The following is a 20,313-nucleotide window of genomic DNA, read 5'->3' as shown; positions in this document are numbered from 1 at the left end:
AGTTATCATTCACACCATAAGAATGAGCATATTCACTAAAAGAGATGAAGAAACTCCCTTCTAGTGGGTCAGCGTTCTCTCTCATGTTGCATATATAAGATACACTTAAATGTTTGATAAACTTAAGTTTCTTAGGGGTTAGCACATAGGATCATTTAGGCTGAGGTGGGATGTCAGAGCATATATGCTCTCCATATGGCAGTCTCTAAGATTCCTGGAGTATGCACCAGGAATAAATAATAAAATAATCCATGTGCATGCTTTCACTAAATGAATAGTTGTTTATTTATTAATTACATTGTGTGTGTACTCCTGCACAAACATATAATGTAAAAATTGCACCTAAAAGGAAAGCAAAATGGTGAAAACAAAAACACAGATTAATAACCCCCTCCCATGCCCTAATAACGGAGGAGACAGATGGACACCAGGCTAAGCAGCTGCAACCAGTCTCCTGCTAACACTTCAAGATAAGATGCCAGCAGGAGCATCGGGCACTGACTGGGCGGAAGGCAAAGTGACCACAATTTCCTTTCTTTCGGTCAAGGGGATTTCCCAGCCTGACACATGTGCAGAGAAGGTACTCCACTTAGGGAACGTGTAAGGGAGGAAGGTGCCTGGAAAATCCCATGGGTGGAGGAGCCTGGTGGGCCGCAGTCCATGGGGTCGCTGAGAGTCGGACACAACTGAGCAACTTCACTTTTCACTTTCATGTATTAGAGAAGGAAATGGCAACCCACTCCAGTGTTCTTGCCTGGGGAATCCCAGGGACGGGAGTGTGGTGGGCTGCTATCTATGGGGTTGCACAGAGTCAGACATGACTGAAGTGACTTAGCAGCAGCAACAAGGGAAGAAGGAGCTGCCAGCACATAATATGTTCTGCTAACCCCCACAAACCTTCAAACTGGAATCCGTCTTGGCTGAGAGATGCACATGACTACCAGGAAGGGCCTGAGTCAGGTTAAATCCGGCCACAAGCAAGACAACCAGCCAGAGACGACCCAGAAGACCATCCCGTGCAAATGATCTAAGCTGCCCCTAGCTATTGGGCACAACTCACTCTGAGTTCATGTCCTCTTCCACACACATTGCACTGTGCTTCTAATAAATGCTTCATCCGTTTCAAACTTTGGCCTCTCTGCTGAATTCTTTCTTCAAAGAGGACAAGGACCGAGACCCTTCTTCCAGCCGCCTCACTGCTAAGATCACTAACAGGCTGCACTGGCACAGCAGCTGAGATGTGGCACCCATTCCGAGACCACTGCAATACACGTAACTCAAGCTCCTCAAGCACCATGCATGGCTGATTTTTAAGATGCACTGGTTTGGGAACATCATAAGGAGTGGTAAGCAATACCCACCAAAGCTGAGAAGCTAGTTTGCCCTAAAATCCAAGAGACAATGTGCTTTACGAGACATTCTTTGATGCCCTTAACATTTAAAGAACAGCCTAGAGAGATGGTGGGGATGGATGAGTGGCATTTATCTTCATGTGTAAAGTTAAGCCATGACCCAGTCTTTATGGTTGGTCATGCTCTCTGGCCTTTTCCAGCTCTGGCCTGGAGACTGTCTCACCTGCCACAGAACCCCAGGGAAGAAATGAAGGGTAAAATAAATCTGTACTTTCCAGTCCTACACTCGAGTGCCTTGCCAGTCCCTCATATCTCCCAGCGAGGTTATTCACACACACACCTTTTTCTTTCCTGAAGCTCCAGCATCGGACCTTTGACACCTTCAGGGAGCTAGATGCCTCAGAGACCTCACAAAAGTTTCTCTTTTCCTAGATTGTCTTCAGAAAAGATGAACTCTTTTACCTTAATTCTAAAACCACCTGCTTTCAACTAAATGTGAGACATTTGGAAAACACATTAGCATAAGAAGATACACATTTCTTCTTTAGAACAAGAGCTTATGTTAAAATAACCCCAGGGTCCTTTCTTAAGGCTCCCAAAGGCAGCTGCTCAGCTGAAGAAGTTGAGCTCAATACTAAACTCAGCCTCCCCAGGTGTTTTCCCACTGGGCACACTCCCCAAGCAGGGCTTCAGGCTCTTCCAAAAGACTGGCAGATGGGCCTTCTGGCAAAGGGTAAGGATCTCAAGGTCAGGTAGAAGAAACAGAAAAGGAATTTCCTTCGTAAGCACCTGAATATCTCTCATGCTATTTACAGCTTTCTTAATCAGTTCAGTAAATGGCAGTATCACCCAGGCTAAATCTGCTTTCCTCGGCTCAATCAGAGTAGTGTTCTCCAAACAAATGTGCCCACGTGGGTTGAGAACTTGCATTCTTTCTCTTTCACTGACACACAGATCTAAGAGCATGGGCCCTACAGTGCAGAAGCCAGAGGGCCCGGAAGAAGCTACCAAGGATGCTCTTACCTGAAAGTCCTTGGCTCCTCCTCTTCCTAAAGATTTTTTTAATGTGGACCATTTTTTAAACTCTTTATTGAATTAGTTACAAATTTCTCTCTGTTTCATGTTTTGATTTTTTTGTCAGTGAGGCATGTGGGATCCTGGTTCCTTGAACAGGGATCAAACCTGCCTCCTCTGCGTTGGAAGGCAACATCTTAACTATTGAACCACCAGGAAATCCTTCCCTTACACCTGCATTCAGTTTTCTTTCGCCCTTACTTTTCTCCTTGATTTCCCTTTTTTCTTTCTTTCTTTTCCCGTCCGTTTCTTGAAACACTTTCCCTCCATGAAATATCTACCACAACTGAGTCATTTCAGTTCATTCTTATTAATTGATAAACAATCTAAACCCCAAAGCTTATTGCGAGCAACCTGAACCTTCTAACATCCTGAGAGGTTTACGTCTCTAAGGCAGATTTTGTAATATCTGCCCCACCCCCGACCTTCCACCCTTATAGCTATGGAAGAGTTGCTTCTACAGCATGTCACATTGGCTCTGGTACCATATTCATATGGAATTTCCAAGGCCATTCCCTACTTTTATCTCAACAGTGTTCATTCATTTGCTTTTTTAAAATAAATGTTGATCTGAGCATGAGCTGTGTATTACTCAGTTCTGGAGACAGTGGTGACATAAACATACAAAATTCCCTGTTCTCTTGGAGCCTCTCTTCTGGAGGAGAGAGAGACAATAAAAGAAAAGAAGCTACATATTAAAGTGCAATAGTGCTGAGGATGGATAAGGCAATGGCAACCCACTCCAGTATTCTTGCCTAGAGAATCCCAGGGACGGGGGAGCCTGGTGGGCTGCTGTCCAAGGGGTCGCACAGAGTCGGACACGACTGAAGCGACTTAGCATGCATGCATGCACTGGATAAGGAAATGGCAACCCACTCCAGTATTCTTGCCTAGAGAATCCCAGGGACGGGAGAGCCTGGTGGGCTGCTGTCCAAGGGGTCGCACAGAGTCGGACACGACTGAAGCAACTTAGCAGCAGCAGTGCTGAGGAAAAGAGAACAGTGGCAGCTGGATACAGAGCACCAGGAAGTGGAGATGGGAGTGTGATACATTTAAATAAAGTGAACAGGAAGACTTCCTCGAGGTGACTTGTAAAAAGGAACTTGAAGGAAGTAAGGAAATGAACCATGCGATATCTAGAGGAAACACCCCAGGAAGAGAGGATGGCAAAAGCCAAGAACCAGAGGCGGGAGGAGATCTGGCTGAGGAACAGCCTGGGGTGGCTGAGGACCAGTGATCCTGGGGAAGAGTCGCTGGAGACGCGGCCAGGAGAGGCTTGAGGAACCAGGTCAGGGGCGAAGACCTGTCCACCACTGTGAGGGCTTGGGTTTTCTTCTGAGTGAGAAGGGAAACCCTTCGAATATTTGGAGCAAAGCAGTAACATGATCTCCTTATCCTGCGGAAGGGTCGTTCTGGCTGTATTAGGAATAAATAATAGGACATGACAATACAGAGATAAATAAATTGATGACTTGCAATGGGGAGAGGAGGAGAATAGCAGAGGGAAACTGAAATAAGTCGCTTTCTCCAAGGACACTTTTCTGTATAGTTTTGACCATTGAAATCATGCTAGTCTTCAAAATATTCAAAAAGGTAAAATTAAATCAACAACAATGGGGAAGAATCCTACTGGTGACTATAAAGAGAAACAAATTAATATACATATAGAATTGACAACATCACACCATGGAAAACAAAAGAGATTAATCTATCTTTTGAGTTTAATACACATGCGCAGAAAAAGGCATAAAACATTAGGGTACAACACAAACAACTTGTAAAATCGAATATACCCTTAGAATCATCTCCCAGATCAAGAAACAGAAGTTCTCCAGCACTGGAGACGTCCTCATTCTCCCTTCCTGTCACTATCAATCTAATGGCCGACCACGGGTAATCGCTACCCCACCTTCTAAGAGCAGAGAACAATGTCAACTGTGGCGGGTGCAGGGGACCGGTCAGAGGGGTGTGTGTTTTTCTTTAAACTTTTTGTTTTATATTGAAGTATTGTATTGTTGATCCTGCTCACAGTGCCAATTGTTTCTCTGTATCTCACTGTGCGCACTGCTCACTGAACCCATGGTAGGCAAGGCAAGAACCAAGAGGCTGGAAGAAAAAGCGAGGACCTGTAGGAACTGCAGGAACTGCAGATGCAATTATTGTCTCCCGGCGGCACAGCATAATACAGCATAACTACACACAAGCCTTCAGGGCTTCTCCAGGTGAAGCTTATATATACTTACAGGACAAAAAGTAGCCCGTGGCCAAGAGAACACCTCGTGACGTGCATGCACAGTGCTAAACGTGATCTCGGCTGTTACATAACCATGCAAAGTCACTGTTTAAAGAACACGCCGCGAGAGGCTGCAAGAGCGTGGGGCGCAAGCGCCTTACTGACGCTGTCTTGTTAATTTCCCCACAAGTATCAGTGGTGTTCCTTGGCTCTATATAAATAGGCTCACATGGCATGAACTCTTTAAGTCTGACTTGTATTCCTCAGTATTATATTTTAAGATTAATGAATATTGTTATGTGAAGCTGTAGATCCTTCGCTGTGGGAGAAAGAAGATATAAATGTGAAGGGGAAAGATCAAAAATAACCCCAATGCAGTGGATGTTAGGGATGACTAGAAAAATATTTGCTTTTCCTAGTTGCATCTGCCGAAAGGACCTAGAGGCAATGATACCCCAGAAACAATGAACAGATAGGGCACCCAAATCTTGATTCCTGTATGCCATACCCCCTTAAGAAGGACCAGGGCTGGAGAAATAACTAAATCCAAAGTTGAGTCAAGAAAAGTAGAAGATGATGCTGAGACCGGCCGTGACCTGGAACCCTCCGCTGCAGCACTGCAATGCTTGCACCTGGACAAACATCTCCTCGGGCAACAAAATGCAAAGAAACTATAAGGGACTGAAAAGAGCTGTGTGCATGCACAGTTGGGGCGAATTATGGACAACAAGATACAAAAGACGAAAAAAAAATTTAGCTGCCACTTTTGAAGAACTGGGAGCAAAAGCAGGGTAATGTGAATGCCCCCTGCACACACCACCACCAAAGCAGTGGGCAAGTCAGCTAAGCCACCCCTCCTGCCCAACTCCTGGACTCACCTCTACCCTCACCCCACGTACGCAACCAGCTCATCCCCTTTGGTGAGTGAGCCAGCAAGGGAATCTGTTACTTGTTTTTGCTCCTCTCTGCTGCAGGGGGGGCTCCAATAAAGCCTTGCTTAAATTTCTTGTCTGACCTCTGGTCAATTTCCATTAATCAAGGAGGCCAAGAACCCTGGTTGGGAACAATACTAAAAATTCCACATAAAACATAAATACTTGGGGTAGGGGGGAGAAAGTTCTTCCTAGCACGACAGTACCAACTAAAAGTAGAAGTAATATCAGAGTCAGAAAAAAATGAATCCTAATAAATGCCAAAGCCATCAGATAAAAGGCTAAGAGGAGCATGTACAGTCTCAAAGCCTCTTCATACACTGCTAATTAATTTCAAGGAGAGAGGAAATGTTTGACAGTAGATGAATATGGTAGACACCAACTTACACAAGTAATCAACATGAACATCAACAATAAAGTAACAAACTGAAGTCATGTGTTTTCTTATGTGATGTAACAGGAAGAATACATTGCTTGTATTTCATTCTAGATGAAAATAATAATCTGACTCTCGTCATGAGGGAACGAAAACACCCAAATTAAAGGACTACCAAACAAATACCCTGCAGTCTTCAAAATGTCAATGTCAGAAAAGTCAAAAGTTGAGAAAATAACCAAAACGACATGACATCTAAATATAACACATGACTCTGGGTTACATTCTGAATTGAAAAGAGACAGTGCTATAAAGAACACTGCTATAAAGAGTAGCTCACTAATTTTGCATTAATCCAAGCAAGAAAGAATGAGTTTGGGATGAAGGTATAAGCTGTGGAAATTAATATAAAATATATGTTCAAAAACAATACTATATCTATGCTAAATTTCCTAAATTTTATAACTGTAATGAGTTATATTAAAATTTTCTTGTAATTAGAAGATTCATGCTGAAGTATTTTGGAATTAAATATTGTGATGTCAACATCTTACCCTGAATTGGTTCAACAAAAATGAAGTTGATAGATAATGATGATGGTGAAGATAGACAGAGATATAAAGCAAATGTGGCAAAATGTTAAATAATTGGTGAATCTAGGTGAACAGTATTTGATGTTCATTGTACTTTTCTTGGAGTTTTTCTGCAGCTTTGACATTTTTAAAATAAAAAAGTAAAAAGTTTGAAAAGAATATATCTATTAAATATTTTTAGTTATAATTATGTATATGTCAGTTTTAAAAAATCAGAAATATCAGCTATCAATGTGCTATAATGAATCCTTTGTTAGCCTGAAGCAAAAATACAATTGAACTGTCACTACTTTCTTATTTAGAATGCACAGAGAGTTATTTGGCAATAGATGCTAATCATACTGGCTTATTTAAACTGATTTGTTATGACAAGATGTCCTAGGAAAGAACAGAGGTGGGGGAATCTGAACTTTGCAAAAGAATAAAATTTACAGTTAAAAATAGAAGACAGTACACTGTAGGGGGACAGGGGGCAGCAAGGAGGGCAGGTTGGAGGCACTAATTTTGCACAGACAAGGAAGTGTGAGTTTGGGACCAAGGCAATAGCTGTGGAAGAAGGGAGAACTGCAGAGACTCTATATTTTCAGAGTAGATCAGTGAGGAGGCTGATGGACAGAATGTGGGGTATGAGGGAAAAAGAGAGGAGTCAATGGTTGCTCAAAAGTTTTGGACCTGGGTAAGAAAGTAAATGTGAATAGATGCTTACGGGAGGATGAACACTGGTAGGCAGCTCTGTAGGCAATGACTTCTTCAAAGGAAGAGAGGATGAAGGGCTTCCGAGATGAAGGTTCCATTTCTTGATCTGGGAGACGCTTATAAGGTGACATCACTACAGATGCTATGGACATTAAAAGAATAATAAGGGAACACTGTGTGTGAGTGTATGACCACAAAATTATCAACTTTGGGTGATTATAATGTGTCTATATAGGTTCATCTGTTACAATGAACGCATCACTCAGTGGGAGATGTTAGAAATAGGAGAGGTTATGGATGTGTGCAGGCAGAGGGTATGTGGGAATCTCTGTACCTGCCCCTCAATTTTCCTGTGAGCCTTAAACTGTTCTAAAAAATAAAGTCTTAATAATTTTCAAAAATGGTTAAATAACATCTCACAAGGCCATAATGCCAAGTCAATGGTAAACCTGGAACTCAGATCCAGGTCTCTCTGATGCCATGGCAGTGTGATCTTAGCCAACCTACAATGCTTGCAGAGATGTAACTTGCAACACAGCCAGCTGGAAATGAAGAAACTGGACTCAAGAGAAAGGAGTAGGCTGGAGACACGCTCTCAGTGAACCCTGTCATGCCCTTCGGTTACCCACTGAAGGAGCTCCCATCTGGAGACTGGGATTTACTGAAGGTGAAAAGTCTCCCACAGATGCAATTCCTGGAGAAAAGCCATCTACAGGATGAGCGCAATGGATTTGAAATCAGACCTATCCATGTTATTAGATCTTCCAAGAAGTATGCACTTGTTGCAGAATCTGAACACATTTCTATAGTCATTTGACATCATCTCAAAGAAGCTTCAAGTCGTGACATATATAACTTTCAGACAGAAAATAAATGAAGCCAAGGCAAAATTTTATAGAAATTCACAACAGCTGAATTTCTGGAATAAAAACTTAGTATTCAACTGCTCCCTTGACTCTGAGATAAAAAGGCCTTTACAATAGTCAGGATATATTGGGAACAGTTACAGCTGTGCTACCCTGTGCTACCCTGGGGGAACAAGCTTAAAAGGCAATGAAAACACACTAATCTTCCCAATTTGAGAAATTCTAGAAGAAGAAAAATGCCTGAAATTGCAAGACAAAGACCACCTTCTATCCTTATTAACCAAAATAAAAAAGGTCCCTCACTATTTCACCTGCACACACATCCACCTACTAGAAGGCACAGGAAAACAATCAAATCACTCTGGAATGCATTCATGGTGGATTAGATAAATCCTTTTCTCTCTGTCCTATTTCACTGGCACCTAGGTAATGTGACCCTGACTGCATGAGCAATGCCTCGCAAATAAAAGCTGCAGGAACATTCAGTACCCATTCAGTATTCCATCTTCCCAGGCCTGATATGCCCAACACCCAGTGTAAGTATATACAGCACCATAAACTACAGTGCTATCTCCAGCTACTACTGTGGATAAATCTCAGTTTCAAAGGACACTATTGGAGAGAAAAACACAGAATGAAACTTCGTAAGTGGGACGCAAAGTGTCAACTGAAGAGCCCAGGAATGCTTGAATGCCAGGTTAGGAAAGAGAGGAGCGTGGGACAGGGAAAGAGGGGTAAGGAGAGAAATAGCAGGGCAGTTCAAACAACGGCCAGGCGGGGAAGTGAGAACTGTGGCTTTTGATTTTTGTTCTCTTAATGCATAGCTAAGAATACCTTAAGGAGGTAGAATTGCATTCATTTCAATACATCTCAAATGTATTTCAGTACGTTTCAAAACACTTCAGAGTTTCGTTACATCTTAAATAAAAAATAATTCCTTAAACTCATGATGCTCCCTCCAACCCACAGTTTACTCAAATGATTTGTTACATAAAGTTACAGCAAAATCAACTTTTCCTGGAGTAATTCTAAGTTGAGCATGCATCAGTCCACAAAACTTGAACATCTGTCACCTGCTACATTATAAACAGTCACATCAAGTGCAACATACTATGGTGATATGAAAGAAGAAACACAAAGACAGGACACAGCATTGTTGATGTCAAAACCATGACACAGTAACAATAATAAGGAATTTCACCAGTAACGCCAGAGAACTCACAGAACATTCGAGTCCAAAGTACCAGCTGCCCACAGAGCCTGGTGCCATGTGTCAAACTGGCAGAGGGCGAGAAAGCAATGGTTGTAATGACAAGGTCAGGGTCAGCCGACAGACCCTAATTGGCAAACGCTTGCCTGTGTCAGCTGCTGATATTGATGAGCCGCAAAGATGACAAAGCATTGCACAATCATGCCCTCCTTCCTCCCGCCTCCCCAGCAACTCTGGACCAGAAATAGAAATGCATCTGTTACTCCAATCACATCTGAATATATTAACCTATCTCAACCTTAGTGTCATTCTAAGAGAACTTCTTTGTCTGGAAATGGAGCAAAGCCCTATTTTAAAGGTTATGAAAAGGGCCTAATTTGTTTTGGTTGCAAACGTGTTGTTTAGTCACTAAGCGATGTCCTCTTTTATGACCCCATGGACTATAGCTTGCCAGGCTCCTCTCTCCATGGGATTTCCCAGACAAGAACATCGGAGTGGGTTTAAATTTCCTTCTCCAGGAGATAGTCCTGACCCAGGGATCAAATCCTCATCTTCTGTACTGCAGGCAGATTCTTTACCACTGAGCCTCCAGGCTCATATGTTCATATGTACATGTGTATATTATATGTATATATCAAATAACTAAGGCTGATAGAAACTCCTCAAATTGAAAGCCTTAACTACAGCCTCAAATTTACAATAACATCCCTATTAAATTGACACTCTCAAGTCAACTCAAGCAATTTTTCTAGGTATCATCTATGTGCCAGGGACCAAGGAAATAAAAATGAAAAGGTCTGTTTTTGCTCTCACTTGAATTCATAGCCTTATGAGAAAGTGAAAGTCACTCAGTCATGTCTAACTCTTTGCGACCCCATGAACTATACAGTCCATGGAATTCTCCAGGCCAGAATACTGAAGCGGGTACCCATTCCCTTCTCCAGGGGATCTTCCCAACCCGGGGATCGAATCTAGGTCTCCCACATTGCAGATGTATTCTTTACCAGCTGAGCCTTATGAGAGAAAGAGGCAAACAGAAAAATGAGGTCACCACTATGTTAATCCATCAACGGGAGAAATGCTCTGCATATTCAGAGTTGGGGAGAAGACACTGGCAGTACATAAATTTTTTTAAAAAGGATTTAGAAGTTAAATATATATTTTAAGGGCTCCATATAAAGCAGCCTTTAAGAACTGGAATAATTAGCAAATTACGTAAGGAGAAAATTCACAGAATGAGCAACACAAATGACAAAAACAAAACAGGAAAAGATATGCAATCTGCCTCGTAATCAGGAAAGTGCAAATGAAACTCATAATGAAATGTCATTTCCTCTCCAACCAAATTGGCAATCCTAGATGCTGCCAGGATGCAGAGGAACAGGTAATGTCACACACAGCTAAAGGCAGAGTAAGGCCACCTTAGAAGGCAGTTTAGCAACGTCTCAGAACAGGAGACCGTGGGTACATGCCGTGACCAGCAACAGGTGCATAGCCTAGAGAAACTCCTGCATCCAGCCCAAGAGATCACGTACCTGAATATTGTAGTGATGCTCTCCATTAGAGGAAAATGACAGTCTAAAAGCCCATAAACTTAAAATAGATAATTAAGTGTGATGAATTTATCCACTGAAAGAGTACAAAGCAATAAAATTCCCGAGAATTATATCAACATACCAATATCCTAAAAATAGAATATCTTGAAAACAAGCAAATTATAAGAAAATAACTTCCATGACATGATTTGTGTGGTATTCAAATAAAACATAAACCAGCTACATATAATTGTATAGATCACAGGTGGTATTAGTATAAATTGTTCATGAAAATCACAAACACTAAACCCAGGACAGTAAACTAACCTGAGAAAAATAAGATAGAAAGAGGGAGATAAGAAGTTTCCTTTAATGTTTGAAGGTCATTATTTCTCTTGGTTATGGATTGGAACTACTGTAAGACACTAACAATAAGCTCCAAAAATGAAACAAAAGCAGAGGTAAACAAGCAATTTGTTCTGCCTCAAGATAAATGACAGTGAAATTAGAGTGAATAAAATGATAATGAGTCATTGGTGGTAGTGGTGGTGGTCTAGTCACTAAGTCGTGTCCAACTCTTGCAACCCCATGGACTGTAACCTGCCAGGCTCCTCTGTCCATGGGATTCTTCAGGCATTCAGTTCAGTTCAGTTCAGTTCAGTCACTCAGTCGTGTCCGACTCTTTGCGACCCCATGAACTGCAGCACGTCAGGCCTCCCTGTCCATCACCAGCTCCCAGAGTCCACCCAAACCCATGTCCATTGAGTCAGTGATGCCATCCAACCATCTCTTCCTCTGTCGTCCCCTTCTCCTCCTGCCCCCAATCCCTCCCAGCATCAGGTTTTTTTCCCAACGAGTCAGTTCTTCTCATCAGGTGGCCAAAGTATTGGAGTTTCAGCTTCAGCATTAGTCTTTTCAATGAACACCCAGGACTGATTTCCTTCAGGAAGGACTGGTTGGATCTCCTTGCAGTCCAAGGGACTCTCAAGAGTCTTCTCCAACACCACAGTTCAAAAGCATCAATTCTTCTGTGCTCAGCTTTCTTTATAATCCAACTCTCACATCCACACATGACTACTGGAAAAACCATAGCCTTGACTAGATGGATCTTTGTCGACAAAGTAATGGCTCTGCTTTTAATATGCCATCTAGGTTCATCATAACTTTCCTTCCAAGGAGTAAGTGTCTTTTCATTTCATGGCTGCAATCACCATCTGCAGTGATTTTGGAGCCCAGAAAAATAAAGTCAGCCACTATTTCCACTGTTTCCCCATCTATTTGCCATGAAGTAATGGGACCATGTGCCATGATCTTAGTTTTCTGAATGTTGAGCTTTAAGACAACTTTTTCACTCTCCTCTTTCACTTTCATCAAGAGGCTCTTCAGTTCTTCTTCACTTTCTGCCATAAGGGTGGTGTCATCTGCATATCTGAGGTTATTGATATTTCTCCAGGCAATCTTGATTCCAGCTTGTGCTTCCTCCAGCCCAGAGTTTCTCATGATGTACTCTGCATATAAATTAAACAAGTAGGGTGACAATATACAGCCTTGATGTACCTCTTTTCCTATTTGGAACCAGTCTGCTGTTCCATGTCCAGTTCTAACTGTTGCTTCTTGACCTGCATACAGGTTTCTCAACAGGCAGGTCAGGTGGTCTGGTATTCCCATCTCTTTCAGAATTTTCCACAGTTTATTGTGATCCACAAATCCAGGCATTACCTGGCATCAAAAAAAGAAAATCTGCCACGGAGAAGTCAGAATGTACTAAAAATTTTTGAGAAAAATACTTTGATCCCAACACTGACTTGGAGGGTCTGCTGCTTTCTGCTCACTGATTGCAACTGAGACTGGACACAGTCGCTGTGATCAAATACTCCGTGTAATCTGCACAAGCACTAAAGGTGCCCTTTTCATTTCCTCCAGTGGAAACTCAGAAGTGTCTTATGACTATGAAGGCAGCAGCTCCCCAGGATCCTGCTCCTCTTGAAAATCAAACTGCTGGACAGCAACTCACTTTCAGGGCAAAATCTTTCTGTGATACTGAACAGTGCTGGATCCCACTGTTAGGGATAGGCTGAAAGGAAGAGAGAAACTGCATCTGCCTATTGATACCTCCATGCAGCAGTTCAGCAGTGCAGTAAACAAATACTTATTAAGCACCTACTGTGTTCCCGCCACTGTCCTGAGCAAATGGAGGGAGGTGAATTACACATGATCTATTCCTTGCAGGAAGATCTGAGAGGGACTCGTAAATAAATAAGAGCACGCAAGAGGGATTCATTAGTGCCAGAGGAGACCAGGGGAGGTGGGGAGATAGGTCTGAACAATAAAATAAAATAAAACAGCCCTTCGCAGAAGTTTTGAAGGGCACTTCAGGCAGAATCCCAAAGTCATGAATCTTAAAGCTGGAATAGAGTTCATTTAAAACAAGGTCTGTGAGGTCAGGGTGAGGAAGACTGGGGGAAAGAGGGCATAAAAGGAGGTGAAATAAATGTTCTTTCACCAAGCCTGGTGATTGAAATCTCATGCAGGAATAATTGGTGGGCCTCAGGTAAAAGAGAAAGTGCACAATACTTTCAAAGTTTCTTCTGGTTCTTTGGATAGATGGTATATCTATCTATCTATATTTTTCTCAGACAAAAATTTATGTATCCATCTATAGGATAGAGAGGTCAGAAATACAATCTACCTACTTATGGCCAATTAATCTTTGCCAAAAGAAGCAAGAATATACAATGGAGAAAAGACAGACTCTTCAAAAAGTGGTGCTGGGGAAACTGGAGAGGTATATGTAAAGGAATGAAATTAGAACATTCATTCAAACCATACACAAAAATAAATTCAAAATGGATTAAAGACCTAAATGTAAGATACTATAAAACTCTTGGAGGGAAATATAGGCAGAGCATACTGACATAAATCACAGTCATATTTTTTGGATCAATCCCCTAAAACAAAGGAAATAAAAGCAAAAATAAACAAATGGGACCTAATTAAACTTAAAAGCTTTTCCACAGCAAAGAAAACCATCAACAAAATGAAAAGAAAACATACTTAATGGGAGAAGATACTTGCAAATGATATGACCAAGAAGGTCTTAATATACAACATATACACATAACTCATACAACTCAACATCAAATTGAAAAATGGGCAAAAGAACTGAACAGCAGTTTCTCCAAAGAGGAAACACAGATGGTCAATAGGCACATGAAAAAGTACACAGCATCACTAATCATTAGGGAAATGCAGATTAAAAGCACACAGAGATATCACCACACTCATAAGAATGGTTATCCTCAAAAAGAACACAAATAAGAAAGTTAGTAAAAATGTGGAGAAAAGGGGAACCTCATACACTGTTCATGGAAATGTAAATCGGTGCAGTCACTGTGGAAAACAGTATGGCAGTGTCTCAAAAACTAAGAATAAAACTATCATGAGACCCAGCCATTTCACCCCTGGGTATATATCAAAAAAAAGAAAAAAAGAAACTAATTTGAAAAGATTCATGCACCTCAATGTTCATAAGCAGCATTATTTACAATTGCTATTTAAAATTAAAATAATTGTACAATTATTTACAATGGAAGCAACCTAAACATCCATCAACAGATGGATGGATAAAGATGCAGCATACATACTACTCAGCCATAAAAAAAGAATGAAATTTTGACATTTGCAGCAATGTGGATGAACTCGCAGAACAGTATGCTAAGTGAAATAAGTCAGAGCAAAACAAATACTGTATGATGTGAGTAACATGTGGAATCTAACAAATACAACAAACTAGTGAAATAAAAAGGAAGCAGAATCAGATTCATAGATACAGAGAGCAAACTAGTGGTTACCAGTGGCGAGTGGGAAAGGGGAAGGGGCAATATGGGGGGGAAGGGGGTTATTAGATTATACTAAACCATGTTTGTGAAGCTTTTGATAACTATAAAGCACTAGAGAATTTAAAGAATCTTTCATTCAATTTAAAAACTTTTTAAATTAAAACAAAAGTTTCTGCTGGTTCTCTTAATAGTTGGTAACTTTTTTCCCAAAGATTTATTTTTATATATGCATATATATATATAGCTGTAGAGATGATAGATAAATATGTGCTGAGTTGCTCAATTGTGTCGAACTCTCTGCGGCATGGACTGTAGCCTGCCAGGCTCCTCTGGACTGTGGGATTCTCCAGGCAAGAATACTGGAGTGGGTTGCCACGTCATTCCCTATTCCAGGAGATCTTCCAGACCCAGGAACTGAATCCACGTCTTTTGTGTCTCCTGGATCAGCAGGCAGATTCTTTACCACTAGTGCCACCTGGTTGAAAATATATGTAAATTTCAAAGTATAACTTTTATGTAAGAAAGCCTAAGAGCCCTAGGAAAGGCCAGGGAGGGGAGAAGGTGAAACAAGTCATCTGCAGTGTGTTCTGCATGATAAAGTCACGAGCACATGAGAGTCTTGAGCAGGAAAGAGGAGCAAAGGCACCAGGGAAGGGATGTGGGGCTCTAGAATGTGGAGAGGAGGAGCCCAGTAGAAGTCTTGGGGAAAGGGTACCGTATCCAATTTGGCGTTACAACTTGGCAGGTCGCTGGAAACCAAGTGAAAAAACCCCGTAGCTGGTGATGGAAGACAAGCTTCCAAGAACAGGATACTCAGTACCCAGCGTCAAGTACTTCCCATCCTGTGCTGTGTTGTAAATTCACCCCCACTGGCTTTCTAAGCTTCAGTAAAAGCCGACTCCATACAACAGTGTTGTGCTGGTGGCATTTAAAGGAAAGCAGTAAGAGGGGCAACGTCTAATGAAACAACATAGAAAGCGGAAGAGTGACAACCAGAGGGATGGTTGAGGATCCATCAGAGAAGGAAGGGAGAGCAGGAGGTTATAGGAACTGAGATTACATGATCTTGGTGAAACTTTTAAAATACTCATTTCCCATAAAATGAGGTAAAGAGAACCAAGGCAGCTTATTTGGAAATTAACGGTAAAGATGACAGTTCAGAGCTGAAGTGCTTTCAAATATTCAAGACATCATAGTTGCTGTCATATGCATATTATACACACACACACACACACACACACATATAAAAGACTAGATTGATGGTACAAATAATAAATGCTAGAGAGGGTGTGGAGAAATAGAAACCTTTCTGCACTGTTGGTGGGAATGTAAACTGGTACAGCTGCTGTGGAAAACATTATGGAGGTTCCTTGAAAAAACTAAAAATAGAATTACCATATGATTCACAATCCTACTCCTGGGCATATGTCCAGACAAAATTATAATTCAAAAAGATACATGGAACCCTATATTCATAGCAGCGCTATGCATAATAGCCAAGACATGAAAACAACCTAAATGTCCATTAGCAGATGAATGGACAAAGAAGATGTGGAACATATATACAATGGAACACTACTCTGCCATGAAGAAGAACAAAAGTAATGCCATTTGCAGCAACATGATGCAACTAGAGATTATCATACTAAGCGAAATAAGTCAGAAAGAGAAAGACAAATACCATAAAATATTACTGACATGTGGAATCTAAATCATGATACAAATGAACCTAAACATGAAACAGGAACAGACTCATGGACATAGAGAACAGACTTGTGGGAGGCATGGACTGGGAATTTGAGATTAGCAAATGCAAACTATATATTTAGGATGGATAAACAATAAGATACTACTGTACAGCATAGGAAAGTTTATTCAATATCCTGTAATAAACCATATTGGAAAAGAATTTCAAAATACTATATATAACTAGATCACTTTTCTATAAACCAGAAAGTAACACAACATTGACAATCAACTCTATTTCAATTAAAAAATTTTTTTACAAATTGCCTTAGTAGAAGCATTTACATTTTTCAACTTTAGTAGTACCAATATAAAACATAGTAGATGGCAGAAACTTCACTTACTAGAACACAATTCAGTATACAGTTAAATTTGAATTTTAGATAAACACCAAATAAGCTTTTAATATAATTATGTACCAACAAATATTTAGAATGAGTAATGTTTTAGTATCAATGTGTTCCAAATAGTTAGTTCAACATTCTGAAACTAAAAATGTACCTGTCACTTACCTGAAATTCATGTCTATTTGCTAATGTGGTAACATTAGTTCCATCTTTTGTGCCAAGGCCCAAACAAGAGCTAGACATCTCCTTTTGTCTACTAATTATCTGTGTGGTATTTTATGAGCACAATTTTTAGGGAGAAAATAGGGGAAATTGATTACAAGTCTATTTTCAAGCATTGTTAATCTAATCTGTGAAGCCTGAAGCAGTAGGTGTCTCAAAGGCTTTGACAACAAAGAGCCCCCTGCTTGTCAGGAGCAGTAAATGGAACCAGTTGAAATATTTCTGCCAAAATGACAGTAGGTCAGGTGGTCATACAACCTATTCAGAGTCATTATTCCATTTTTCTGTTAGATTGCTGAGTGAAAATGAGAACAACCTGGACCAGGATTGCAGAAAACTGTTAATTTTGACCTGAATGTAAAGCTATTTTCTCATTAATGAAAAAAATGGTTCATAATCCTCAGTAACAGTTGAAATAATCTAACTACAGGTCTGGCAAGAAAGCATATGTCCTGAGTCATATATTTGGAAGATAAATGCTCCTGACTGAGCTTTATTCATCTCTTTCTTAAAGCATTTACTTGCTTGCAGACTTTATAAACGCTCTGCTGAGGTCAGCCAGTGCTCTAAGCTGATGCTGCTGTGGGTCCCATTTTTTTTTTATTAGTCCATAAACAGAATGCATTTGCATTTTCCTAACATTAATAAGACAGTCTCTGACGGCTATAGTATTATTCACTCAGTCATATCCAACTCTTTGTGACCCCTTGGACTGTAGCCCGCCAGGCTCCTCTATCCATGGAATTCTCCAGGCAAGAACACTGGAGTGGGTTGCCAGATCCCCCTCCAGGGGATCTTCCCAACCCAGGGAGCAAAACCAGGTCTCCCGCATTGCAGGCAGATTCCTTACCGTCTGAGCCCCCAGGGAAGTCTGCTCTGGAGGGTGTGGTTTTTTAAACGTCCTGCCAACTTTAATTTTTTAAGGAAAAGTGGAGTTTGGTATGCTTTTTAAGCAAGACCATGTCGAATAATTATTTTGAATATTGAACATATTAATATAGTCTACTTTTTATAGGTTCACCAGAGGTCTAAACCAGAGATCTGCAACTAAGGTCTGAAGAACAATGTGACTTGCCACCTAGGCTGGAAAAGGAACTTTTATTGGAATACAACCACACTCAATGTTTATTTATACATTGTTTTTTGCTACAACCACAGGGTTGAGTAGTTACAGCCTTTAAAGCCTAAAATATTGACTCTCTGGTCTTTACACAAAAGATTTGCCAACCTCTGGTCTAAATAAACATTTGCTACCAGGCAAGGGGACTGATCACTCACTTAGAGCTGACTTGGCAGCTTTGATAAGTCAGGCCTTGCACAGTGAAGAGACAAAGTCCAAAACACTGTCAACTTGGACAAGTCTCCTCAGGCAAGGACAACAAAAGCAAAATACACAAATGGGACTGCATCAAACCAAACGCACAGTGAAGGAAACCATCAACAGAAAAGGCAACTGGATGGGAGAAGATATTTTCAAATAATACATCCAACAAGGAGTTGATACAAAAATATATAAAGAACTTATATAACTAATATCAGAAAACCAAATTGTTTAAAATGAGCAAAGGAGCTGAATACGCATTTCTGCAAAGAAAATATACAGATGGCCAAAAAGAAAAGGTATTCATCATCACTAATCATCAGGAAAATGCAAATCAAAACCGCCATGAGAAGCTACTTTATCACATGTCAGAAGGGCTACTGTCAAAAATAAAACAAATAACAAGGACTGGTGAGGATGTGGGGAAAAGGGATCCCTTGTACACTGTTGAAGAAAATGTAAATGGATTCCATCACTAAGGAAAACAGTATGAAGTCCTAAAAAAACTAAAAATAGAACCACCATGATATGATCCAGCAATTACACTCATGGGTATTTATCCAAAGGAAACTGAAACACTGATTTGAAAAACACTATTAGAGTTTCAAAACACTGATTCGAAAACTTCATTGCAGCACTACTTACAATAGCCAAGATATGGAAGCAATCTAAGTGTCTATCAACAAATGAACAGATTGAGAAGATGTGGTACGCACACAGAAACACATATATGATGGAATATTACTCAGCCATAAAAGAAGAATACAATCTTGCTATTTGAGGTAACATGGATGGACCTGGAGAGTGTTATGCTAACTAAAATAAGTCAGACAGAGAAAAGCAAATATGGCATGATTTCACTTATATGTGGAATCTAAACAAACAACACAAAACAGAAGCACTCATAGATACAAAGAACAAATCGGTCGTTGCCAGAAAGCAGGGGTTATGGGGGCATGGATGAAATAGGTGAAGACCATTAAGAGGTACAAAAGTTCAGCTATAAAGTAATTCAAGAGTAAAGAAAGTACATAGGGGGAATATAGTCAACAATATTGTGTGGTGACAGACAAGAGCAGTCTTATCGTACTGGTTATTTTTAGGAAACGCATAGAAACAGCAAATCATTATGTTGTACACCTGAAACTGATAAAATGCTGCATGTTAATTATAACTCAAAAACAAATAATATAAATAAACATATGGAAAAATAAAGAGAAATAAATTAAATTGTGGTGATGATCACACAGGTATGTATGTAGTGCACCAAAAACCACAGAATTATACACTTGATATGAGTGAATTGTATGGTGTGTGAACTTTATCTCAATAAAGCTTTACACACACATATACAAACACACACTACCTGCAAAGGGGCAGCCTCCTCACTCAGCCTAATGCAAAAACCATTTTTAGTGGGTCATTCACCTCCATCTTTCACTCCTGGCAGACCCAGGAGTTAGTTATCTAGTTGCTATAAGAATCGAGTTCAACTCAGTTTGATGTCTTTCTCCATTTATCTTTTGAAAATAAAAAAAAAATCATTTAAAGTTGCCTCTGGCACATCACACTCTCACTGCCCATCAGAAAATACTAGCCAAAATCAATCTTAGAAACACTACCAACCAGTCTTCATCATCAGCTGATAACTTTCATTTGGGGAATATAGGAGACACATACTTTTCACGCAGGGCTGTTTTATTTATTTTTTGGGGGGGTGGGGGATGGATTTTACAGGGCTGTATTAGATGAAACTGTTGTATTCAGGCTTTAATCTTGGTGATGCCTCCAGCACACTATGCAAAATTTATTCTCTGACGCTTGGGAAAAGCCACAGGGACCATCTATTGGGTTTCTCTGTTTCCAGCAAACACTGGCCGAAGACACGCCTCATTGCAGAAAATAAGTGCCTTACATTGCATTTCTTCTCATAACATTCTACCAGCAGTGCCCTAGAGATGCTCTCCTCCA

At 40.5% G+C, this 20,313-nt stretch overlaps 1 protein-coding gene across 8 annotated transcripts in view; it reads right to left on the bottom strand.

Moving 5' to 3' along the window:
* Window positions 1-20,313, bottom strand: part of MLIP (muscular LMNA interacting protein) — a 299,319-nt gene that overhangs the window by 189,354 nt on the left and 89,652 nt on the right. For 2 of the 8 annotated variants that reach the window (XM_070456693.1, XM_070456694.1), the window contains exon 2: window positions 7,267-7,398. The exons of 4 other annotated variants lie outside the window; for them this stretch is intronic. Coding sequence is in view for 2 of the 4 variants with exons in the window: in XM_070456678.1 (XP_070312779.1) it covers window positions 9,345-9,392 (48 nt within the window). In the remaining 2 variants the exon portion in view is untranslated. Of the gene's footprint in view, window positions 1-7,266; window positions 7,399-9,344; window positions 9,427-20,313 lie in introns of those variants that run through there. 2 more of the 8 variants (XM_070456678.1, XM_070456685.1) reach the window with 2 other exon arrangements.

Source organism: Odocoileus virginianus, chromosome 27 (assembly GCF_023699985.2).
Source record: "Odocoileus virginianus isolate 20LAN1187 ecotype Illinois chromosome 27, Ovbor_1.2, whole genome shotgun sequence".
Classification (NCBI taxonomy): Eukaryota; Metazoa; Chordata; class Mammalia; order Artiodactyla; family Cervidae; genus Odocoileus; species Odocoileus virginianus.
Note: the sequence above shows the minus strand (reverse complement) of the source record. Positions and strands in the feature narration are given on the sequence as shown.